Here is a 26,805-nt window from a genome sequence, read left to right as displayed (position 1 = left end):
AAGCAAGGACTTTCTGCATACCTGGCTGTAAGGAGATGCTCTGCCCTCAGGATTATGTAAGACTTATGCAAGGTTTCTCATGTCTTTTTGGTTTATTACATTCCATTTCAAGTTAGACTACGCCGCATGCACTCTCACTGTTTTCCTGGCCTGTATCTTAGTTTAGGCAAAGGGTTTTGGTTGTTCTGTCCTGTGCTTGAGGTTGCAAAGTACTGCGTTCAATACATATTTGCTTCAGGACTATTTTTGTTCAGGCTTTTATGAATTCAGTGCCAATACCTTTCTCCCTCCCCACCTCAGCAGGGACTCCTCTCCTCCCCAGCACAGGGTTGGAGGAAGAAACCTAGTAGGCACTGCCCCGACCAGGCAGACCTGGGCTAGGGCCTCCACTCTCCAGCAAGCTAGCCCGGCTCGTGCCTGCCCACACCCCTCCTCTGAAACAGGAAGAGGCAGGGAAGCCTCGGAGGGATTCTCTTCCCTTCCTTTTGGCTGTGGCCAGCAGACATGCTCTAGCTCTCCCTGGCTTCTGGCTTGAGCCACTGCAGACATGTAGCTGCATTTCCTGAATCAAAAGTGAATGTCTGTTCATTTGCTTATAGGTTCAATTTGGGCAACTTAAACTAACCTGCAAAGACTAAATCGATTTTTTGACTGTCTTTACTTAGCCTGTGTGCCTACCAAACAGCTTACCCCCCCTCCCCCCGTTTGTTTGTTTTTTAAGGTATAGATGTAATTATAACAGGAAGATCATCATTATTAACAGAGAACTTAATGTTTAAAAATAAAAGACTAGTCTTATTGGTTGTAAATCTATACCATACATCTGTGGAGTTATGGAATAAGTAGTTCATTGAACTACCTGAAATGCTAAGTCACTGGCAATTGGTTGGGAAAAGGTCAGGGGAATTTTCAATTGCTTCTGGGCACAGAAAAACTTTGTCAGTTAAAAAAAAAAAAAAAAAAAAAAAAAAAAAAATTTTAAACATAAGCCCTAGTTGTTAGAAGCAGCAGCAGTTATGTCTACAAGAATTTCACTGTAGCCTCACCCATTCACCTTTGTGGGACTAGCCACATTGTGGCAGGGTCGTTGTAAACCATAGTAACAATGGCATTCTTCTGCCCAAAGTTCTGTATTTCAGAAGTCACTAAACAGTTGCCTATATTTGAAACAATTTGAATGCAATTTCTCATAAAAAACCCAATAATCTAGTAACAAACTGTCTTACTGTGCTGGATCAAGCTGTGAGTATATTAAAATAAAAAGTAAATGTTTGGCTTAGGAAAACGGTGAATTATAAAGAAAAAATATAAACAGCTAGGGCTATGTCCATGATGCTTTCCATATTTAAAGCTTAACATTCATCTGGTTTTATAATAGGAGAGTTATATAATAGAAGGTCTAAGCGTAGAGGAAGAAATAGAAGAGAGAAAGTTACCTGAGGCATTCACCAATTTTAGAGTATAAAATTCATTGAATTCAGGAATTTTATCAGGAATAGCATGAAGAGTTATTGGTTTTGATGCTTCACCATCCAAAAACCACACAGTCCCATATGTTTCATAGAATTCTTGTCCTGGTTCCAGAGAAGAATCATTCTTAAACAGCTGCCAGGTCAAGGAAACATTGCCAAAGTGTCCTCTGTGCCTTATAATCCTGTGCAATGAATTGGGCACAATGAGGTTTGTGGTAGGCATGTATCAAACAGTATACAAGAACAAAAGAAATCCAGGTGCAGACCTTCTGTATAATCAAATGCAATTTATAGTTCTCCAAATAATTCATTCACAGACAGTATAAGCAATCTACTCTTGAAGGCTTATGGCCTCATGGTTGAATTCTACCTCAAGTATACAGGCACATCTCATACATTCCTTCAAAAATACCTACTATGACCTCTCAATAAGTGTACACCACACTACAATGTTTTTAAGTTGCACAGCAATACACCTTATCATACAGAATCATAGAGAAGTAGGGCTGGAGGGAACCTCCAGAGGTCATGTAGTCTAATTCCCTGCCTGAGGCAGGACCATCCTTATCCAAACCATCCTATACAAATCAGGATCTGAAATCTACATAAGAGCTGATCTTGCATTATTAAGGATATAAAAGGAGTTCTGCATCTCGTAATTTTTGCAGTTCAGGGCCCTTAGAGGCCAAACTCTTTTTTTCCCACCCCTTCCGTGGTATCAGTTTTTCAGCTTCACTCATTTACCAATATACCAGTACCAGCTAGTACACCTATACCCAGTTGGTTAGGTTTTTTTTAGAGGAGACTTCCATCTGTTCCTATACCTCAGACCTAAGCTAAATATAATATCTATTCAGCTAAGGTTCAGAAAAGACATGCCCCTTTCCCAGTATAAATACAAAGACTTTCTATAGAGAGTTCCAGTCGCATGCTTCTATCCAAAAAAAGAATCAAGAGAAAAAAATAATAAAAATATAAAGAATCAACCTTCTCAGACTAGCATCCTGGCCACAACATCTCTAGTTTACCTCTGCCTGCTCCCTTCCGGGGAGCGGGGGAATAATCACCCAGCAGCTCATGCTGATTCTCCTGGCAAGTAACAAGGGCCACCTGTCAATAAAACCCAGTTTCTTAATCCCTTCTGTTGCATAATCACTATGGGGGTGGGGAGGGGTATATGGATAATAAGCTTTGTTTTCAGGGGATGGTTTAGGGCAAGGTCATTTTAGCCTAGAGAGGTATCTAATGTGGACTGTGAAGGTCAACATCATTTGTAACAGGTAAGTGAAACAAAATGAAGTATAAAAAAAAAAAGAATGAAGCAATGAAATGGGGTAAATTTTCGGAACCAGGTTCAAGGATTACTAGGCATCTCACCATAAAAATCAACAGCTGAAAAAGAAACCATTTGGTTTTCAGAGGATTTTCTTTTTCCTTCCAACATTCTACTTGAATTTTTCATACCTACAGTGAATATCAATCGTTGTTGTAATCATACTTACACCTCCTTCACTTACCATATACTTGAATTGTTTTTGTTTGGATATTGTTCTGTAAACATACATTATATTTGATACTTCAAATACATATTTTCCTTTAAATTCTATATAAAAACAAAGACTATTGTACTGGCAAGTCTGCAGTATGATCAAAGCATTTCCAATAAAATATTATCTATAATATTTCTTGAAAATCTAAACAGATTGTTATAATCATTACTTACAGAAAACTAGTAGTTTTGCCTTCTTCCACTGCCTTGTCAATAGATTCCAAAGAGAAAATGCCATTAGGATCATCATTAGCTTCAATGATAACTGTAGCCATTCCAGATTTGTAGACCACAGTGTCACCTAAAGATGGAGGATTTATTTACTTGTTTTCAACAAAAACAGAAAGCCGCTTTACTAATCTCTAAAGTCAGGGTTATTTTCTAATCAAATTCAGATATTTTATGCATACAGGTTTCCCTTGCCAACCAGGGTTTTGCCAACCACAGTTTTGAGAGTCCATGCTTAATATTCCATATATCATTTCAGCTACCACAGTGTATACAGTTTTCCGTGGCCACACATCAACCCGCCACCTACCTTTTCTCCCATAAGATTTCGTTGATTTCACAGACATTAGGGCTAGAAGGGACCTCGCAAGATCATTGAGTCCAGCCCCCTGCCCCAGGGGCAGGAAGTCAGCTAGGGTCAAAGGATCCGAGCAAGATAAGCATCTAAGTGTTTCTTAAAAGAGTCCAGAGTAAGTGCTTGCACCACCTCTGGAAGGAGTCTATTCCAGGCCCTGGGGGCTCAGACAGTAAAGAAGTTTTTCCTAAAAGGTCTTGGAGGAGCTTGTGACCATTTGACCTTGTCATCCCTTGGGGCGCTCTGGTGAACAGGCATTCCCCCAGATCCTGATGTACACCCCCTATATATTTAGCCTTTTGTCTTGCCAACCATGGCTTTGCTAACCACAGGAACTTTCAGGAACCTAATCCCAGCGGTTGGCAAGGGAAACCTGCATTTAAAAAAAGCAAATAATTTAAATAATCCAATTAAAATCAAAAGATGCAATAACAGGAAATACAAAGGCAAAAAATCTATGATAGGTTCTATCTATCCTACACTGTGTAAGGACTAATAAGAGGAGATAACTTGTCTAAACACTTGGTTTCAACCATGGCGCATCTCCCTTGACCAGATTGGATTAATTGACCTCCTGAGGTGCCTTCCAACTCTATGGCTACATCCACACAAGCTTGGACATTTGGTTCCCTGGGAACAATTAGCAGCAGGACACTTTGTGCTGCTGCTAGGTGTCACCAAGGAACACCTGTCCCATACGCCCTCTGGCACCCAGCAAGTTACACTGGGTGGGGTAGGGAAGGCTGGGGCCAGCACAGGCCAGCCCAGTGCTGGCCCCAGCAGCCTTACCTGGCATCCTGAGGGCTTTCTGAAGCTGCAGCAGTGGCAATCCTGCTGCTTACAGCCTGGCTGACAGCTGAAATCTGGCTCTGACCAGCCAGGCTCCGGTTTTGAGCAACGCATGCTGCACTGTGTGCGCCACTCCTTTTTCTTTTTCTTTTTCGTGATATCCAGGGCTCAACCCACCCCTCCTCCCCCACAAAAACCCAAACAAACAAACTGCACTGCTCCTCTGCATTGCAGAGAACAGGTGAATGTGTGGTATGTTGGCCACACTCATCTGGACACAGCTTCTGATTTTAAGAGAAGTTTAAACCTGATTCAGTGAAACTCCTAAACACAGTATAATTCCTACCTAATGGAAGAAGTCATGCCAAACAGTGAAGGATACATCCTAAGCATCTCAGGTGCAGGACAAGAATCCCATTCAGTCCCATATATCCTATAACATTTTCTGTCCATCCCTCTCCCTTTTTTAAACTTATGCTCTTAAGAGGCAGAGACAGAGAAATTAACAACTTCAAACTAATTTCTCTATGGGGCAGTCTATGCTTTGTGCTCAACTTTATCTACATCTTTCTTAGTTTCCACCCATATTTTCATCAGGACACAGCTGTCTGATCTTGCTTTTGGACACTTCACAGATTTTTGAGGATCCAGGACAATACGAAAAATTGTTCAAAGAAGTGTGTCAGTCTTTTCCCTGTCAGAAACAAGCACAGAAGCTTATCATTTGCATATCAGTTCTAGAAACCTTATGCAAAAGGGTCACCTGCCCTCTTTCATGATCTTGTACAATCATTAGTCGGAAAAAGACCAGATATTTCCCATAAGAGGCTGAAAAGGAAGATGTGGGAGATTATATAGGATGATTTTTTTTTTTTATTGTTTGCTATATTAAAAAAAAACAAAACAAAACCCCATGTCCTAATAGAGTATGCTACGGAAACAGGCAAGCTGCCTTATTTTGAGTCAAAAAACAAATATTATATTTCAAGTGTTTTGGGCCCTCTGCTTCTTGAGCCAACTACAATATGGCAAGAATATTTTTTTCTACTACATGATTTTCTTTTTCAATTTTTTAAAAAAATGTTCACGCTTACACAAATACACTCGTCTCATTAAGGTTACTCTTCTCTTTTTGTAAAAAAGAAGCCCTGATGAATAAAAAAGTAATATACATAATCTTATTTTATCTAGACATCAAATCCAAATTTTGAAGTTCTTATTTTTTAGGTTATAACCCTTTTCTTTATTGGATCTCTGGCTAAATAGGTTCAAAATGTATGTGAACAAATCTTTTTGATGTACAGCTCTGAATTAGTGAGAGAGCATCAGCTTGTTCATATGGCATTGTGCCAAAATATGACAGTTCTAGGTTTTATTTGTCCAGATAGTGATACTCAACATTTCAAGAAAATTGTTATTTCTACATGAGGCTGATGTAGAAAAGATGTTTAGAATAATACATTTATGGTCAGTTCAGTGATGTGTCTAATTTTCAGTACATTAATTTATTAATAAAAAGTTTTTTAAAAATCCATATTCAGAATTACAGTGCTGTAGATCCTAGTTCCCTTGCAGGGCTAGGTTTATTATTCCATGCAAAACTGAAGGTTTGCACAGTAACTGCTACACAGCATCACTGAGGTGCTCCAGCTGTTTGATGTAGCTTTTATTTCAGCTGGAGCTACTTCTCCACTCAGCTGCGCAAGGTTGCTGATGAGATCCCATTGAGTGGTAAAGAACACCTTTTGAAGTAAAGGGTGCAGCAAACACCTGGGCATGTCATCCTTAATTTGGCACCCCACTATGAATTAAACAGATAGGAATCACCCAGATAGGAATGATCCAGGTTCCACTGTAAAACTGTGTCTGCAGAAAGTGTCAGCCACTTCAAATAGTTCTTAGGCAACTGGACACGAGAGAGAAATTATGCCTAAATCCAAGTATTCTGTATACAATTCATTGTCTAGATAAGTTGACACGATATGTGATACTTTGTGGTATAATTATCTCTTCATAAGTTCATGCAAGACAACAGGCAACAGTCATTACTACTTTACTTAGATCAAGAAAATGTTTTAACCTGTAGAATTAAAGAGAATGATGTAAAATGCTTCATCTGTTTCAGGGATATCATCTTCATTGGTATAAACAGATATATTATGCTGTCTTTCCCCAACAGCAAAAAAAAGGACCTCACTCCTTCCACTGGAAATGAAATCTCCCTCTTCAACTGTGGCTTCTCCATTTACAGTGGCATACAGGACAGCAACAGCAACATCAGCAGATCCATTCCTTAAAACAGTGAAGTTAGCAATATCTCCTTCCTGAACTTTCACAACGACAGGATCTGAAACATATAAACAACAATCAACTACATGCCTTCAAACAGGAATCTCTTGTGCTAGATCCCACAGTTCAGCCCTTCAAAAGTTATCCTCCAAAATATTTCCTTAGTGAGGAAGAAGGAAACTCTGGAAAAGTTATGTGAATATTTTCAGCCATAGGAATATACTGATATACAGAACAATGTATCCAACTTCAATATGAACAAAGGAAATAATGAGACAGATGCATGGAAGACTTTGGATGAAACACACACACACACACACACACACACTACTCCAAGAAAAATAGAAGTTTTGCAACTGCCTCTAGTGCTAAAAGGATTGGACCTTAACATGTCTCTTGTCTGGGAAATAAGAATGCTCTCTGTAGTTAATGTATTTGCAACTGTTTTTTTAAAAGAATGGAATGGAACCTGCAAAATAAATGGGATCATCATTCCTTGTGATCTGTAAAACTGCACTTGTTATGTTCCCCATTCTAGCTCCTCCAGTTGCATTGAAAAGGCTGATGATGAACATTTCCATTTCTTCAGGTAGCTGAAAGGGAAGAGAACATAAAGAAAATTTCTTTGTAGAAATCTATTTAATGAATTACTTTTTTGAAGAAACTAAAATGAGGTCATCAAGAACTCGGGTATCTCTAAGGGTTTATTCATCCATCCTTACATGTGTATGGGACTTAAATTAACAGTTAGTTATCAATTTGCTATGCTTCCACAAAAAAGTAGCAGAAACCCAGTTCTGCAGCTTCTTTACCTGATTCAAAAATGCATTTAAACCTTTCATAAATCCAAATGCAGTTAATGGGATTTAAGCATATGATCTTAGACCTGATACAGAGATTACACAAACTGATATAATTTATCAGAAACCTGTCTAAACCTGTAACAACAGAAATTCAGGGCACACAGATTAGTTTAAAAGCGATGGAACCCAGTCAAAGATGGACCTGAATGGATATAGTATCAGACTGAATCAGGTTAGGTTAGACCAGTCTATCAAACTTCTATACTAGATCCCCTCCTGACTCACCTTAGATCGCAGTCTGCCAGCATCCCAGGCTGCTCTGTAGTGCCCCCTGACTCCCTCACCCAACCACAGGGAGGAACACTGGAACTCAGCTCAGGCTCAGCTGCTCCAGCTGAGTGCTCGGGGGGTCCTGCCTCTGAGCTCTCTAGCTGTCAGCTGCAGGCAGGACAGAGGCGGGGGGGAGGAGGGCTCACAAGCTGCTGTGGGGAGATGGTGCCAGCAGTGCGCCCCACATTCCCAGCCCAGGTCAGCAGGGCACAGATTGTCCCTTCCGTGTCATGGTTCTGTCCGAGACCAAGGACTGGGCACTTGAGTGGCTCTAGGAAGGAATTGGAGGCTTCCCGCTCTGCCCCCAAGAGCTAGCACTAAGTTCCCAGCTGAAGCCCCTTCCCCTGCAGCTGCAAGGGCATGGCTCCCGCCCAAAGATCAGAGTCTGTTGTGGCTGAAGGGGAAATGGCTTCAGCCAGGAATTCAGCACTGGTTTGGGGGCAGGGGGAGGGGGCTAGAAATCTTCCAAACCCTTCCCAGAGCTGCTCCAGTACACACCCCTAGAGCTCAGATGGAACTAGGACAGCAGAGGGACACCCTGTGCTGGACGATTCCCCCCAGGGGAAACTGTTTCAGATGGGAACTCAGTGCTGGATCGGGCGGGGGGGAAGCCAAATACAGCTTGGAGGGGTTGGGAGGGAGGAATCCTCTGAACCTTTCCCAGAGCCACTCCAGCACATTCCCATGGCTCAGATGAAACTGCGACAGGAGAAAGACGCTTTATGTCCCGTCAACCCAGGCCAGAAATGCAGGGTACACCATTGGCACCACCTCCTCCCAGCACAGCAGCTCATAAGTTCCATTGCCCCCTGCCTGTCCTGCCTGGGATGGGCCTCCCACCCCCACAAACCCCAGAGACCTCCATACCACTGCAAGCAGGGGTAAGCATGCCTCCCTCCACTGGCTGTCTGCAGCTGACACCTGCCTGACAGACGAAAGGGGCAATGAGAGGAGGCATGTGCCCGGCAGCCTATCAGGGGTGGCCCACTGCTCAGCTGCATTCAGCTGCCCTCGGCAGTCTGCAGCACACTGGTAAGCATGCAGGAGCACCACCAAGCTGCTGGCCTTGGTCAGCACAAACACCCTTTGTGCCCCACCCCCCCAACCCTCCCAAAAGGGCAAACCTGTGTTCTGTTCACTCCCAAACTAACATAGTCTGCTTAGAGAAACCCAGATAACTTAGTTTAAATCTACCTTGGGTTTTTTGAATGTTTGTATTTACCCTATATGTCTCACTCTCTGGTTACTTGACCCAAGCATAGGTTGAAGGGAGATATTTTTCCCCATTTCCACCTGTGTAAATAATTAAGATGCAGATAAATAATTAAGGTTTTTTTGGTTGGTGGGTTGAAACGTTTTTGGGGGGAGGGGAGGTGAATGGGGATTAGTTTTTGTTCTTTTACTTAGGGGTATCTGCACCTTCTGAGACTCTGCTGTTCCTGTTAGTGTAACCTTAATTTTAATTGAAGATATTTATTTTCCTTATGCATTTAAGTTCTGACAACTGCACTTGTTAGCCTATTCAAAACCAGCCACTTTTTCCTTCTAAGATTTAGACCCAACTGTTTGTCCTTGGCCACATGTTCTTACATTAAAGTAGTAAAAATAAAAAGTATGCATGTTGAAAAGATTTACCTCATCTGGCAATGAATAAATAGTGATATTTTTGGAATATTCCTGGTGTCCAAAGAAAACTGTCCCTTGCTCTGGATAGATATCATTGGTACAGGCTGGATCAACAACCCAAGACACACTTACATTGCCAAAATTTCCTTGGTTTCTTACAATTCTGTAAACAGCTGTGAAAGGCAAACATGAAGACTGGTAAGTATGCGCTCTTAAAACAATAAGAATGGAATCAGAGATAAACAGGGCTGGAAGGGACCTCAAAGAAGCCATTCAGTCCAGCCTCTTACTCAAAGCATGATGATCAAAGCAAGAAACTTTGAAAAAAATTATCAGAGAAAGAGAAATAGCCTGGGATTTCTTTTTAGTAGAACCAATATAGACTAAATAAAAAGACACACAAATATAAGAAAGAAGTGAATATCAAGGCGTTTTCAATTAGGTTACAATTTAATACCACTGAAGAGACAATGAGGCACCTCTACTGCTGAACTAGAATCTAATCTGCAAAATTCTCGGTATCACTTGCAAAGCATAACTCACCCTCAGTTCTTGGGACTTCACTGAAATTCAAGAGCCATCAGAACATTTTAGGGGTGGGGAGGGGGACAGCACCTTGAGGATATGTTATCTAAATGTACAGCCAATAGAATGGGACTTGGTCATATATGCAGAGGTCAGCCTATGCAAACCTTGGTAATACAATCAAGGTTAATTTACTTAGGACAACTGCCCTTGATTTAATCAGATTAGTCAAATGCTTAAAGTTAAGCATAAGAATATATGCTTCCAAGATGAGACCAAATTAAAAGAAAACTAAAACAATATTACAATTTTATATCTCTGCCCATAGAAGTTTTCAGAGGACTTGAGAATGAGACAGATTACATTTATTTACTTAGGCATCTGTAAAAGTGTCTTACAACCATGTGCCTATACCAAACAACTCCCCAATGCCCTGATATCGAGTGGGATGTAAAGTTGCCTGGGCAGGAAATGCTTAACCTGTCAACACATTTCCACTGCTACAATCAACACCCCCCTTCCACAAAGCCTTCAGAATCCATGGTTCTTACCCATGCTATTCCCAATAAGTGCTGTATCTGATCCAATGTACCACATGCCCTAAAGGCAACTATTTGAGTGAAGCTAAACAACAACTACGCATTGGAATTAACTCTCTCAGAAAAAAATATATAAAAGACAAAGATGCCCACAAGTCAGTAGGAGTAGCTTCTTCACAGAACTATCACTCCATTTATGACCGCACTATCCTTGTGCTCAAAGGAATTCTACTAAACACCTTTAGAAACCAAACTTGGGAACAAAAATTCATAAGCTGACTGGACACTAAGAACCAAAGACTTAACATTGACATCGGTTTTATGACACATCATAGCCTACCTGATCCCCAGATTCCACATATGAAAGAGAAGAATGACCCTATTTCCTCTGGGTAGGCCTTGCTCTCCCAGTAGACAGCTTCTTTTCTTCTGCTAAAGGATACCACCCTAAGAAATCCTTGCTATATATACCAAACAAGTATTTTTTGATTCCTTTGAGCATTTTCTTGATATTCTCTTCTTTTGTTTTCTACGCTTTTTTAAAGCTAGGATTTTACTGGGGAGGGGGGGATTGTCCTCAAATTTAGCACTCTTGGGAGTAACACAGGCCTTCTTCATAGATTTCTCTGACTGGGAAAAGCAGTCACCATCTCCATTGCCTCTTATTTTCAAGGGTATTGGTAAGAGTTTAAAATCAAGCTAAAAGAAAATTTACCAGCATAAACTTCTTCTCCTTTACTTTCATTTATTGTTACTGTTAGCTGATCTGGGAAGAACTGAATTATTCCATGTGGATCATCACTTTTCAGAATGGTTATATTGACTCTTGTGGCATTTCCCAACTTGCCTGGCATCTCACTGTGTCTACTGAGTACCACAGAATAATGCTCATCCAGCTAAAACAGGAAAAATTGGTCAGAAAAATAACATAGACTGACAAAATTCACAGCATGAAAAAGAACAGACCGCACACAGAGACGCAACTGTGAAATGTATGTATGTGCTTTCCAGACTAACTTCTAAAGGTATAATGCACATACAGCACAGAAAAAACACAGAATATTTCTCTCTGTTAAGACAACTTCATCTGCTTCCATAGGTCTGTAACTCTAGATATAGCACTGGGATCATATACTGTAGGTCTGAATCAACAAATATTAGGACTGTGCAAATAGGGAAGTATTCGATTCAGATTTGGCTGATTCAGAGGACAGTGATTAGATTCGGATCACCGTCCTGAATCAATTTGGCTGAATCAGCCTTGGAAGATTCAGTGCCAATTTGGATTTGGCCAAAAAAAGCCCTGCACTCACCAGCTCTGGCACTGGGGATTGGGGGTTCATGACAGAACCCCCCCACACACTCAGCACAGGCCAGTGGGGGGCAGCAGTGCCAGAGACTGGGCTGGGTGGGGGAAGGGGCTGGGCAGGGCAGCCATGGAGGCTTCTCCCACAGCTCCTCCAGCTGTGCCTGCTTCTGCCCCAGCAGGGAGAGCCATGGGGGCTTCGCCCTGCTGTTGCTTGGCCAGCCAGCACGGGGGGAGGAGGGAGTGCAATGCAGCAGGGCATAGCCCCTGCTCCCAGTGCTACTGCACCTGCATCACTGCTTGGAGCAAGGGTTCTTCCCTGCCACTGCTTGCCAGCCAGCATGGGGGAGAGGGGGGTAGGGACGGGAAGTGGGCATGACATGCTCCCTTCCACCCGGAGCAAGCTGTGGCTGCATCACACCCCCTCCACCCCTGGCTGGTCAAGTGGCAGCAGGGCAGAGCCCCCACTCCCAGTGCTGCTGCACCCACATCCCACACCTCCCCCTGCCCCCCCCCGCCACATAATGCATCCTTGCCACGGCAGCTTGTCCCAGCTCCAATCCCTCCCTCCCTCCTCCATGCCCCTTCCCTCCCCCAACCCCAACAGATTTACCAGCTGGAATCAGCTGTGTCAGCTGCCTGTTTAATCTATGACCAAATCTCCAAATCAGCCAAAGCTTTTCCGAATTGATTCAGAGCTTTTACCTTGTCTCCCAATTCAAGACCCAAATTGAGCTAAACTTCCTCTGAATCAAATCAGCTACCAAAGCTTCATACAGCCCTAACAAATATGGTGTTTCAGTGAATGGATAAGTGTCTTGAAAGATGTCAAGGTACCTTTCCTCATAAATTTCCTTTACATTTTGCCATTTTATTTGCAGATTTTCAAAACTGCATTATCAGCTAACAACACAGAAATATACCAGTTTACCATGTTTATTTACTTAGGGCTGTCAATTAATCACAGTGAACATGCACGATTAACACATTAATTGGCTCTCGAGTTCATTTTTTTAATTCATTAATTACACACGTGGTTTTGGAGCCCATGCCCAGGCTCCACTCCACCATTTCCAGGCCACCCAGCAAGGCAGTGCAGATGACTGCAGGAAGCCTAGGTGCAGTCTCTGGGCAGCTGCAGCAGGTGGGGGAGGGGGGCGTGCACACAGACGCACATGAGCAGCTACAGCCTGCATGCTGCATGTACAGCAGTGTCATGCTGATAAGTCTGTGGAGGGGAAGGTGGGGCCCCCACAGTAAGGGACAGAGCGGGGAAGGGGCACACGCTGGGGTGAATGGGGCTCTGGGGCCAGGGCAGGTCATGGGATGAAGCTGCTGGTGGCTCGTCCAGGGGCACAGGGTAGGGGGCAAGCAGCTCCCCGCCGCTGTGTGAACTCCCAGGGGAGGTTGCGGGGGCATATGCCCCCACATTTGTGCATGGCGCAGAGATGGTCTTTCCACTGAGGCTCTGCTCCCTATGGCCTTTGCCCTGGGAGCTGCACACTGGCCACATCGCATCCCCTGCCTGCCTGACGGTGGGAGACACAACATAGTATAAAGTACCTGAATAATTTTCCTTAATTTTGAGTTTTTAGCTGTGTGATTAAAATTGCAATGAATTGTGACTATTTTTTTTAAATTGTGCAAGTAATCATGACCATGTTTTAATTTTTTTGACAGCCCTATTATTTAGAAAATTTCACACTGTTCCCAGGAAAATCCTTCTAGTCCAAGCTCGGGGTAAATGCATATATTATTAAAAGGGATCCTTCTTAGTTGTACCTAGGCATATTAGCCCCAAACAATGTGGTATCCAAACACTGCAAGGTGCTCAATGTACCTAGAACCACAACACCCTTGTTAAATCAACCAGCTACCCTATACAGCCTGGGACAGTCCCAAATTTCAGAACTGCCTCTTGGTGTCCACAAAGTCACGGAAATGCAAATTTTTTTCCTGAATACAGGAAATTGGTTCCAAATTGGCCAATTTTCTCCCCAAAACGTTCATATTGCATCTGTTAAGAGACAGTTACCTATGCCTCTCAAGAGACACAGTAAGATGTGGCCTAGAGCCAGGCACGCATGATTATATTGCTTCTAGTTCACAAGGTAGCTATGCAATAAATTAGCTAAACCTCAAATTAGCTGAGCAGCAGAGCTAATTAACCCATGTACAGTGCCACACTAAAGCAACTACACTAGTCAGAAGTAGAGGTGGTAGAGACTGCTTCTAATTTCAATGCTGTGTGTAGGATATAAGACTAAACCCTGGATTTTACATCCACAAGTTGGTAACCTTATTCCTTGTGAGGCAGGACCGTCATCTTACTACAAAGGTGAGGAACTGAGTACCTGATCCACAAGAGTGTTGGGTATGGGAATTCTGAGAGTTTGTAACCCCTGTTTTTTAGGAACTTGATTCCTGGAGGGGAATTCACTAACTAAAAGTTAGGCACTAGATATGATGAAGAATGTCTTGCATTTAAAAGCTTCTAATCTAAACTATGCAGTTGGTCCAATAAAATGTATAACCTTAAGAAATCCTTGTCTCTTGCATAATTTGTGGACCATCAGAGCTACAACATAACTCTAACATTACCTATACAATGTATAGGGTGCCTAAGAGTTCAAACACCCAGGACACTAAGGCTTTATTAGGTGCTTAGGATTTGCAGGGACTTTAACAAGATGGAATACGAATGGCACTTATGCAGTTAATAAGGGGAGTAGGAGCTGGCCATTGAAGGATTTGTTGCAGGGGAAGGGAAGAGGAGGGGAGGAGAAACAACTCCTAGGAAAACTAGTAAGAAATACCAAAGAGATCTTAAGTCCCACCTCTCCTGCACATTTAGGACCCTACCTGCAACCCCAAGTTAACATCAAAACAAGATTTATCTCTATATTTAAACACCTAAATCATCCCTTCAGGTGGGGATGCTTGGCTCACTCTTTTCCTTTTAAACAAAGGGAAAAGGAGTTGGCACCAACCTTTTGTATAAAAGCCTGGAAGTGAAACCCCCAAGTTCAGCCTGAACAGGTTCAAACCTACCATGCTCTGCCTCCTAGGGCTAGAGACAGAAATTACACATAAACCGGTACAAATGATAACTGGTTCAAATCTGTAACGCAACAGAGGTTCAGTGCACATAAACTGCTTTCAAAATGGCTGAAACCAGTTTAAGATAAACCAGAATGGATGTATTTTCAGATTGAACTGATTTAGGTTAAATTGGTTTATTGAACTTCTGTCCCAGATCCCCTCCAGATTCAAGTTAACTCAGTCCCCCCCCAGCATCCCAGGATGCTTTGTACCTCCCCTACAACCCTCCCCATCCAGGGTGGGCAGGCTACCCTTGGATCATGTCTGCTACTGCCAAGTAGGGAGGTGTGCTCTTTGGCCCCTATCTTCTGACCTGGACCACTCCAGGCATGTGACTTACTTTCCAGAATCAAAAGTGATTTTGTGCCAGTCGTGTGGCCCTCACTGGCTTACCAAAACTCAGTAAGCGGCCCTCTGCACAAAATAATTGCCCTCCCCTGGCTTAGACTAACCCAAGAAGACTAAATTGATTCAGTCTTGGGCTTTTTCACCGTCTCTACTTAGCCTAGAAGAGTGCCTAATCACCAGCCTGTGAGCAAAGGTAGATAAGAGTGATTTTTGAATCTTCCCACTGAAGCTGTTCCACTGTGCAGAAATAAATGCAAGAATTGTGATTTAAAACAAAACGGCCCAGCCCACACAATTTGTGAACAATATAAAAGTGTAGAAAATGCTTTTACCTCTGGAATCCCATCCATCCTTGCCAGCAGAGTAATTACAATTTCCCTTTCACCAGGCTTAAACTCCAGGATTCCTGTGCTTCCATAGAACTCGCTATCTCTGGGCTCTACGGTGTAGCGTAAAAATTGCCTAAGCAGTGTCCCCCTGGAGCGGACAATCTGAAGCTCAACAGATTCTCCTTCCTTAAAAAGAAAGCAAAAAAGTCAACCAGTTTCGAACATTCTCACCAAAGGTCAGCTGGACAGAACTAATTGTTCAAGAAGCTTACTTTTATAGTATAGGGCCCTCTAGTGGAGGGAGAAAACTCAAACACTCCACCAGGATCATCATTTTCCAAAATAATCAGTTCAGTAGTAGTAAAGCCAGATTTAAGGATCTGATTTTCCACACTGACCCTGAGGAAAGAAGATAAGGACTATTTTCAGGTCGGAGTTTTACGCGCACTATACACACACATTTGAACAATGGCAAATCATGAAAAGTTAATGTCTTCTAGCCAAGTAATGAAAAAAATTCTGTAACTAATTGCAAGGAGAAAGCTGATTAAGCAAATAAATCACATTTGTATCAGCAAGTTTAAATAAATTTGCTTTTTTACTTCCTGAAATATCTTCACTTTCTGTTCTGAGTATTACAGCTAGTTGATCTATGCTTAAAAAAACAAACAAACAAAAAACACACACACACATGCACACAACACAGAAAGAAATGCAAATATAAATCGCACAAGTGAACACTTAAGGTCAATGCTTAGTACTGTGTTGAATTTTACTTCTGTATAATAAATAGTTTGAGAGCATTAAGATAGCAATAATTAATTTACTGGTCACACTATTGGGAGCATAGCCTGGTATTAATTTTAATAGGAACAAGACTGGATATGACTTCTTTGCACTTTATTCTCTCAAGTGCCTTACCATCACTTGGTGCAGGATGTAGAGCAGTGTCAGGGAGCCAGCCCCAGCTTGTGTAATATTTGAAAGATTTTTTTCGAGCAGCTTTATTTTGCACCAGGTTCTTAGTAATCTGTAAAACCTGTGAAGTACAGGCATAGTAGAGCTCCCCTTTTCTCTTCCTGACACACTTTCCATTCCAAGTTAGACAGCAGGAGGCACAGGACCTGAGCCAGTACCATAACTAAGGGAGGGCAAGTGGGCTACCAGCCATAGGCACCAACTTAAAGGGACACAAAAACAGCAGCAACCACTGATCCTGGCACATGCCATGGCTACTGCTAGTGACTCAGCTGCTGCTGCCCAGGGCACAAAACTTCTCAGCTACACCTCCGCCCAGAACTAGAACATTTATACTGGCAGAATTTTCATCTTGGTGGGGAATTTCTCCATTGGCCATTTGAGGACAGCTTCTCGTCCCTTTGGACTTACAAAATAGTATAAGGGTATCATAATTTATGTATGACATGCATGTGTCACAGAAATCAGTCCTATATCTCTTATAAAAAATGGGAATATCTAAATTATTTATATTTTAATAAGAGCCAATGGGAAAAAGGGATTCGTGGAGTATACAAGGAAACTTAAAGAAAAAGTATGTTTTGCAACACATTTCTGATTGATGTTTACCCTAAAAGCATCAACACTTTTATATAATATTCAGAGAACTTTCTTACATTTTTACCCACACATCAGACTCTTCACAATGACCCTTAAGTGTGATGACATAAGAGATGCTTTACATGCTAGCATTCAAGGATGCACTGAATATCTACTTTGAGTTTGACAATTTGGATAGTGCAAGGATCCATGGTCATTCACATAATTGAAACCTTGTGCATTATCCATGTCTCTTCCAGAGGTATTTTGTTTCTAAAGAAAACAACGTCCCATGTATATGATTTTCTAGTCTCACTTCATTCCTACCCACTCTTGGTCTACACTGTATATTAAAGGAATTAACAATCTCATTAGACCAGATTTTAGAATCAATCAAATCAAAAACTCCTCAAAGGAGTCCCAGATTCACTACAGAATAAGGCTGGTTACCTTTGTCCTAAACCAAAGGTCACAGGACATAATACAAGATTAGAAAGGGCTGGAAGAGTCTCATTATTTAATAGGGTAAATTTTCATGTGCACTATCTATCAATTATAGCATGTCAGTAGAAGTAGTAATAATGCAAAAAAACAAACAGGGTCTATTGCAAGAAAATAACTCTTTTCATAAGTTATCTTCACGTATTTACAGAAAACTTACTTTGTCTAACTCCAGTAAGCTCAGTTGTTTAACTGAGGCAAGTTATACTTGAAGTAATTTGAAACAACTAATCCACTGTTTCAGTAAATGCTCAAACATCAAACAGTGAGCTGTGCATTCATAACTTTTATCATTCACAGAGCCTAAATAAAGAAACATTTTCAAGCCAGCACCCCATGTCCCTAAATGAAATAGCAAAGGAGCATGCACTGCCTGAGGAGATGCAGAAGGCATGGTTCTTCAGAGGGAAAGAAACGATAAAGACAACAGAAACTTGTCCAAACCAACCACTTTCAAAACAAAGTGTTGATTCACTGAAGACAAAGGCACAGTTAGTTGCACTTACCCAAAGTATACGACAAACCTTTCTGTCTCTACCCTGTCAAGACAGAGAGAAAGAAAGCGGGTGGGGGGGGGAATAAAAGTCCCATTTGCCAAAATCTTAATACAAATCTTAGAAAAGAAGGATAAAAAAAGAAAAAAGAAAACACAAAGCCTTTTTTTTGCTTTTCCAATAGCTAATAATGTTCACTTTATGGGAACCTTGCTTGCTTGGCACTTCCCTGTTGACAAATGCTAGCAAGAGGTTCGGTAGTTCCCACTTGGGAGAGATGACCCCATGACCAATCAGCATGTCGAGACTCATTCAAGGCATTCCTCACCAAGCCCTCCTCCAAGAGCTCGATTACTGCCAAGCACTGTACATGCTCACAAACCGCAGCAGCTGAGTAAATTTTATTCAGCTTCATTTGTAATTACTTAGTGCCTTTAATTAGACCACAAAAAAAAAAAAAAAACTTTATTCTAATCTCTACATGCCTCTAGGATCTCTTGTTTCATCAATCTGCCAAAACGACTATATAAGCAGATAAACATAGGAGGAGTTTAATGGGATGCATAAAAAAACCCCCATGCTTTGACAGGAAACTGCATGAAGGCTCATCTACAGCAATTTTTCAGTTACTCAGATTACAAAAGTACCATATACAAAAGAAAAAGTATTTTCCAGACCCTTTAATTGCTTCAATTTATCCAGACACTCATTACAAAACTATAATGACTACTTCAAAGTACAGACTAAAATAGAAACTGAGTAAAGTTTTGTAATAGTGCAGTTTTGCTGTGTCAAAGTCTGAACTTCCATAATGATGCACCACAATGTTTATTGTTTGGTTTACAGACTGAAATTGTGACTATACTGATGTCAAAAGAAATTTTACCATTAAGTTATATAGAGGAAAAATTCTACACAGTTTTAGAACACAAATTTAACTAAAGGGGGTGAAATCCTGTCTCCACTATAGATCCTGGAAGTTTTGCCATTGGCTTCAACAGGACCAGGATTTTATATATTGTTTTCTTCACAAAATATATTGCAAAAGTATTCCAAACACAGCAAGCATTAATAAAATGAAAACATTAGGAAGAACATTCCAGGTTTGCTAAATCTAAGTGAATTAACTTTTAACATAAATAAACATAAGTCACATAGTTAGATATAGGAGTGTAACACCTATAGCCAAATTTCTGGTAATATAACACAGGATGCAAATGAGCCATATTGGATAGATTTTTAATACTTATGTTCAAGCTTAAGAATTTAACTTTAATAGCTTTTTAATAACTGAAAGGTCAAGTCTGAAACAATATCCTTTTCAGCTGTATCAAGTTATGCTGAACAAATCCAAATATAACTGAGGCACAATTTCTGTTAAGATTATGGACTGAGGAATTTTGCCAACACCTTATAGCCTATGGTGAACTTTATATGGGTAATGGGATAAAACCCAGTGTGACATCAATGAAACAGATGAAGAATATCATAAGATATGAAATAAAAACCGGGTGGTCTCATTAACACAGGTTATAAGAACGTTGTTACATCTATCCCTATTGGAGCCAAAGGGAATTTTCCCCTTGACTCAACAGAAACAAGTCTGAGTCCTGTAAAAATATCTGCACTAGCCAGTTTACATCAGCTTTTCTGACATCGTTAATTTTCTTGGCTTTACTGTATTTTTCCTAAGAAGTTCACAAAACAATTATGCAAAATTTAAAATAGAAATAGATAACGTTATACTTAAAATCTTTTACTCACATGAAGTACTGAAGCCAAAGGGATCATTGATGGAGTAAGTAATCTGGATCAAAAGATTTACTTGTGCTATGCAAGTGTTAAAAGGATTCTCAAATACATTTTTAAAACACCAAGGCGTGGACTTTTAAAGGAGATTAAATCAGTATGGTGAACTGTTCACAAAAAAAAGTAATTTGGCTTCATCTTGTTAGAAATATTATTAAAAATGCATTATCAATAGCAGATTTAGAAAAAAAAAAACACAGCTGCTACCCCTCCTTGTCTCCTTAATGGGAGAGGGAAGGGGGGGGTTGGAAATTGAAGGGAAAAACCACCAAAGGCCCTTTGTACTAAGGTATCACTCCCTCTCTGTCCTGCAAATTTACTATCTCTTTGTTACACTAAATCACACTTTCTTTCATGACCCCACATTCCTAGGCTAAGATAAGAGCAAATGCCATTTTTGCCTTCAGATTGAACCTTGAGTAACCTTGGGTCCCATCTACGCACGCGTGATAACCTAATGCATATTAAGCCTACCCGCCCCGCATACTTAAGTAGTTAATTATAATGCACATGGGACGTATGAAGCGACATGTTTACATATATGTTTGTATGAACCGGAAATGAGTTGTAAAAATTCCTCCTTCTGCACACGTGGTCAGGAGAGAGGGGATAAAAGCCTGCTAATGATTGTGCCCAGGGGCATAGTGATTGATCTTTTGTCTCTCTCTCTGACCCTATTTGCAAATATATACCTTTTGTGTTGCTAATAAAGTGTGTCTGTAGCTGAAAGTTTTTTTCCACCTCCCGAGAAACGAACCACGATTTTTAATTCAACAATCTCTTGTGCTATATTTTCTTGGGAAAATTGGCTGATCCTACTTATTTCTGTCATTTTTTTTAGCTTTGGATACTACTGCATAAACTTTCCTGATTTAGGCCCTAGTATTGCAACCTTTTATACACATGCTTAAGCTATGATTCAATGGAACTGCTGCCATGCTTAAAACTGAAGCTGAAACATATGCAGGACTAGGATCCTAATTTTCCCTGCATATAATAGCAGTCAAGGGACCTAATTCTGCGATGGAGAACACAACTACTGTTCATGCATATTTCTTGTACAGCCTGTATTCACAGCATTCTGGTTTGCATAGAAGCTTTGTATCATGAAGTTAAGTACTTCAGGTGTTGCACACAGTGTAAGGCTAAGTACAGACAATCACTTGAAGTTAGGTACTCCAAGTGTTGCACACAGTGTAAGGCTAAGTACAGACAATCAAAAAGCCTGAAGCTGAATCAATTCAATCTTTGCAGGTTAGTCTAACCTGCATAGATTGAATTGATAAGCAAGTGAACAGACATTCATTTTTGATTCAGGAAATGCAGCCACAAGCCTGCAGTGGCCCAGGCCAGAAGCTGGGCGGGGTGAGGGGCACTCGAGTATGTCTCCCTGCTTAGCTGGAGCAGACAGGTTAGGCTAAAGCTAGCTCACCCGCCCTGCAAGGGGAGGCGGGGTGGCAGGGGAGTTGCACAGCATCCTGGGATGCTGGGGAACTGCGAGTTAACTTGAATCCAGAGGGGCTCCAGGACAGAAGTTCAAAAAAACTGATGTAACCTAAATCAGTGAAGACTAATACTACATCCATCCAGGTTGATCTTAAACCAATTTCAGCCATTCTGAAAGCGGTTTACATGTGCTGAATTTCTGTTACGTTACAGATCTGAACTGGTTTCCAATCACTTATACTGGCTTGTGTGTCATTTCTGTCCCTAAACTAAGTATATTTTCACATTTTCTTAAGCAGCGTTCAGCCACCACAGGATCAAAGGTTTTTTTTTAATTAGTGTACAGGAGCTACCAGAAACCAGCTTGCCTACTAGTAAACAATAGAGCGAGTTCATTTTACATTGTCTCTGCCATAACTGCAGTAAGCAAGGTAAGCTTTTTGGTTAAAGCAGAGAGCTGCTATTTAGGTTATGAGTTCTATCTCTCTCTCTCCCATTGGCCAACTGGATAATGTTGGGGAAGTCATTTCACCTCTCTGTGCCTCAGCTTTCTCTTCTGTAAAATGGACACCCGTGATTATAAAACACTCTATTGTTATAACACAGGATTACTGTTATTAATGGCAGATACAGTACAGTATTTCTACTCTATGTGTCAGAAAGTATTGATGTATATGTCAAAAAAGAGTTTTAGTTAATTTTTCTACCAAGACATTTATGGGGGGTGGGAAACAAACCTCAAAAATCACTATAAAACACATAAACTTTAGTCAGATCACATTCTGAGCTGGTAACTGAAACAAAGCACAAAACACTTCTCTCTCAAATATGTAAAAGGCCCTGATAATTCCTGGCATTGCCATAACACATATAGGGTGTTTTAGAAAAATATTATCACCTTAACTACCTACTACATAGAAACTGACAATTTATTAAACCTTCCAAGATTACTTGTACCTTCTTCTCTATCTGCTGGTACAGGTAAGATAATGAAGTTAAATGGACTCCAGTGCTGATTCAACATAACAATTTCCATTATCCTACAAAATAGTTCCATATTAAAATTTAAAACAAAGACCCAAACAAACAAATTGAGGGAAACATAACATGGCTGAGCTTTAAAGATTTTGGACACTGACCAGGACTTTGAACAAATGGTAAATTTCATGCTTTTCAGAAGCATCTAAAAACCTGAGAATTATCACTGAAACTGTATTGTTGCCATTATTAATACCCTGTTTATAGAAACGCATTTAACTCTGAGCAGGGCTCTCAGGCAAAGTACATTCAAATGGCTAAGGAATGTTGTTTGATCACTTTGCTTCCGACGTTTGTATTCAGTGCTCATCCGTCTTTAATTTTTTCAGGATTATCCACTGATTTAATTAGTGCCAAGACCTAGCTTTAAGAAAAGTATTAAATAAAGTAGGATTTGCCACTGTATAAATTCCACTTTGTTTCTCATTACATGGAAGACCTCTGGCCAACGTTTACTCCACAATGCATTGGATTCTGGAGACTATTTCACTCTTACATTTATTTTTGAATTCATTAAAGCCTACTTGTTTTGAAAAGTAATTAAAATGACCAGTAGGAATTCAACACAGCACATTCAAAATTCTATATCTTATTTCCTGTATTTTTATGTTTGAGTAAAACAAGAGGCCAGATCAAATCTGTGAAGTGAAGCCCTACTTAATTTTTCTACAGTGAGAGTCTTAAGCAAGTTTAAAAATGGAAAGGCTCTTGAACAATATACATCTGTTTGTAAGAAAAGCAGTTATGATCCTGGGAAAGATGTAGCAACCATTGAAGAGCAAAGAAAACTTTATACAGTATACTAGCAATTCTTTTCAGGCCGATGCAGAAGGCCTCTCACAACATATAAGCCTCACTTGATCCCTGAATTAAGGAGCTTACGCAGGGTCTTGAATGGGCCCTCCATGATTAGCTGAAATCTATAACCAAGTGATATCTTCTACACTGGCAACCTGAAAGCCATCTGACACTTCATATTAAAAGATTCCAAATCCGTATTCCACAGCTGTGATGTTTATATTGCTTCCTTATAACTCAGAACATAAACCTTTTCAGAGTATATTTACAGACAAGAACACACAAGTTCCCAGCATGTGTAAACTGATCTAGTTTCACTGAAGACTATAGAACTCAGCTGATTAACAGCAGGCGAGAAAGTGGGCCAGAGTAGTGCCTCCACCAGCTTGTTCCAGCTTCCCAAATTACTTCAAACAAGAAATTTTAAAATGTATGTATTGGCTTTTAAAATAGTCTAAGAACTTTATCACTCCTGCCAGGCAAGGTTCTTTGTGTAAATCCGATACCTTTTATTTGACCAACTCAAACAGCTGGAAAAATTCTTCTTTGCAAGCTTTTGGGTACTAAAACCTTTCATCAGGCTGAGGAAGCACCTGCAACTGCTCTTCCAGTTTGAATGGCTCTTCCAGTCACCAGCTGGCTGCTGAGGGACCCTCCCACCCCGGTTGTGCTCCACTCATGCCCCCTAGACTCGGGAGGCATGAGTTGCCCATGCTTACAACAATTTAAATGAAAAGGGTGCAAGATAAGAATGTTCACAGGATACAATCTCTACATCCGTCTTATTTGATTTCCCACAGCCTGGATACGTTTGCCTCAGGACTCACTGAAAGAGCTACTTATCAGATCAGTCTTTTCTTAAAGTATAGGTTTAAACCGGATATATATGGTGGCAGGAAAGGCAAATATTATTTATGATGGCTTACAAAAAGAAGTTCCTAGATATGGATGTAATTAATAAAAGATTTAAATGTAACCAATAAAAGACCAACACTAACATACACAAGTTAAGCTTGAGAGGAATCTAGGTGCCTTATGTTATGAATGGACACTACAAAAAAAACATTATTTAGCAACCACCTAACCCTGAAGATGGGTAATTCACTGACTCATCTTTGACCTCAGAGTTCCCAGTTTGGCTTCTGCACATGCCCGAACAGTCCTCATATGAGCAGTTAATCACCTTGCTCCAACCTAAGCTCCACTGGGATCAAGAAAGCAAAGCTGTGCCTAACACTTACGTGGGTCCAATCTGCTCGGTCCAGAGGAGATGATGATACTGTTATTCACCTTTTATACGGTAAACTAGGGTGCCTGTGCATGACCACAGAGGCTGTTCCAACACACTGCAATTACAGTGCATTGGAGCAGACTCAATTGAGTCTGCTGGAGCATGGTAATTACCATACTGCAGCAGCCTCCCACATCTCTTGTATCAGCATCCCCAGGCTTCAAAATGCCAGTGCGGGGCATTTGAACTAAAGCTAATTGAATGAGTTCTGGTTCAAATGACCCCCATTGCCATTTTGAAGTGCAGGGACTCAGATACACGAGGTGCTACAGTGCTTTAATTAAAGCAACTCTCACAGCCGCTCTATTTAAAGCACTCCCCTACCCCCCTCAACCCTGGAGCACGTGTAAAATTTCCCTGGTGCTTAGAGCACTCACCTAGAACGCAGAAGCCCCAATCTCAGTGTCTGTCTCAGCCCGTGGGAGTTAAAAACTACATCTCAACATCCAGAGAGAGAGCCTTAAACACAGGTTATAGGTAAGAAGCTATCAATATTGTGATTTTGCAGAAATCATGAAATCTGGCATTGCCTGTGAAATTGGGCAATGTTTGTGAAATCTGTAGGGAAAAAAAATTTACTGAAAATAAAATGCTGGCTCTCCAGAAAGAACCAGCAGTCCTCATGGCTCTGTGACCTGGCCATGTGGCCCACTGGGGAGGGGAAGAGAGGAGGGGGCTGCCATCACAAAGGGGAGCCCAAGACGACAGTCACTCCTGCCCCTCACCTCCGACTGGCTGAGAGTGCTGCCTGTTGTGTGGCCCTGTCCCTCCTTACCAATTGATGGTGAGGGCCAGGCCATATGATGGACACCCTTGCAGGAAGGACTCTGTGTGTGTGTGTGAAGGGCTGCACTGGGGGTGTGCCGAGTAGGGTTGCAAGGGTGGCCTGAAGGGCAGCACATGGGCCAACCCCCACAAGTGACAACAAGAGCACGTTCCCCAGAGAGGGGCTAGCGGCTGATTTCAGCCAAGCGTGAGGTGTAAGACCAGTACTGCACAGAGCAGGGATGCTTAACTGACCTGAAGGGCTGCATGTGGACTGGCCAGAGTGGGAGTAATTAAGCCTGATGGCCTGAGGGGGCCACTTATGGAGCAGGGTGGGTTGCAAGTGGCCCAGTGAGAGGCAGGATAAATGAGGTCCTGTGAGAGGGGGCGGAGTGCAAGAGTGGAGTGCTAGAGGCAGAGAGTTTAGCTCAGCTTTGGGCCAGAGCCGTTATCAATTTGCAATGCCATCTGTGGGGCATGGGACATGGTGTAGGGGCAGTATGGAGCCATGTATTTTGCCCCAGGCATCAGAGCATTAAATGAACATCCTCCCACATCTTACATGTATTTTATTATCCAGTAAGTCATGGCAGGCAAGGCAGGGAAGACTGCCTTAGATAGGGGGGTGGGCCAATGTTAAGATCGGATTCTGACATGGCCCCCTGTCACCTAGTTATAGACTAGGCAGGGCCAGAGTAGGGAAGGAGAACTCTTCGTTTCTCCTGTTGAAGCTGTGCCACTGTGCATAAAAGATTCACAGGATTTAAAGGGAAAAGCCAGATTCCTGGATTATTATTGTTTTTATATGAATACTTCTGGAAGCAGGAGGCCTCCCATCCCCCCCTCCCCACTGCCTTCTAGATGAGGCTCCTAACTACAGACCTAAAATGTCAGGCTCCTTCTTGCTTCTTTCCCTCCCAAGTATATTGATTTCCTTTCTGCACTGTGGTCAGGCTGCAACAAGGTAGGTGAAAGGTGAGAGTGTCATCATGCCAGCCTTGCCTGTGGTCTGATGGTTAAGACAACCTCCTGGAACAAGAGAGATGTAGGTTTATTCCTCTAGGTTGAGGAGGGCCTAGAGTCGAGTCTGGCCATGTTTTTAAAGAAAGTAGCAACAACTGCACTTTACCAAGGACCAGATCCTGTCAGAATGTAATAGGTATACTCTGACCACATGTACCAGATCAGGTCCCCAAAAGACTTATCTGCCAATTTTCTGGATCTTGATCAGACTAAGGTGGGAAGTGGGCACCCAGAGTGGTCTGGGAATATTTAAAAACAGAATTACAGGCAACTAAAAAAATTTCAGGTCAAACTAGGAAGTGCCTTGGAGTGCAGACACCTCCAAAGCAAAGACATCATTGAGTGGGATTTTTTTCTATTTAAATTGCACATTCAGATCCTGTTTTAGGTATCTAAATTCTTAATTTCCACCCTCTCCCCACAATTATTTAAACATGCAAAACATACAACTGCAAATATCAATAAATAAATATTTAGTCTATCCAGTTTTGGG

The 26,805-nt window shown here is 41.4% G+C and overlaps 1 protein-coding gene across 1 annotated transcript in view; it reads right to left on the bottom strand.

Annotated features, from left to right (window-relative positions):
- The window catches only part of ADGRV1 (adhesion G protein-coupled receptor V1), a 479,769-nt gene that overhangs the window by 388,718 nt on the left and 64,246 nt on the right, over positions 1–26,805 (bottom strand). The window contains exons 12-19 of the mRNA XM_090037635.1: positions 15,863–15,989; positions 15,594–15,776; positions 11,221–11,401; positions 9,451–9,614; positions 7,152–7,275; positions 6,474–6,740; positions 3,196–3,322; positions 1,437–1,654 (exon numbers count right to left, since the gene is read on the bottom strand). Of these exons, the coding sequence (XP_089893761.1) occupies positions 1,437–1,654; positions 3,196–3,322; positions 6,474–6,740; positions 7,152–7,275; positions 9,451–9,614; positions 11,221–11,401; positions 15,594–15,776; positions 15,863–15,989 (1,391 nt within the window). The remainder of the gene's footprint in view (positions 1–1,436; positions 1,655–3,195; positions 3,323–6,473; positions 6,741–7,151; positions 7,276–9,450; positions 9,615–11,220; positions 11,402–15,593; positions 15,777–15,862; positions 15,990–26,805) is intronic.

This window comes from Crocodylus siamensis, chromosome 3, assembly GCF_052110815.1.
Source record: "Crocodylus siamensis isolate JL-2025a chromosome 3, ASM5211081v1, whole genome shotgun sequence".
Lineage (NCBI taxonomy): Eukaryota > Metazoa > Chordata > Crocodylia > Crocodylidae > Crocodylus > Crocodylus siamensis.
Note: the sequence above shows the minus strand (reverse complement) of the source record. Positions and strands in the feature narration are given on the sequence as shown.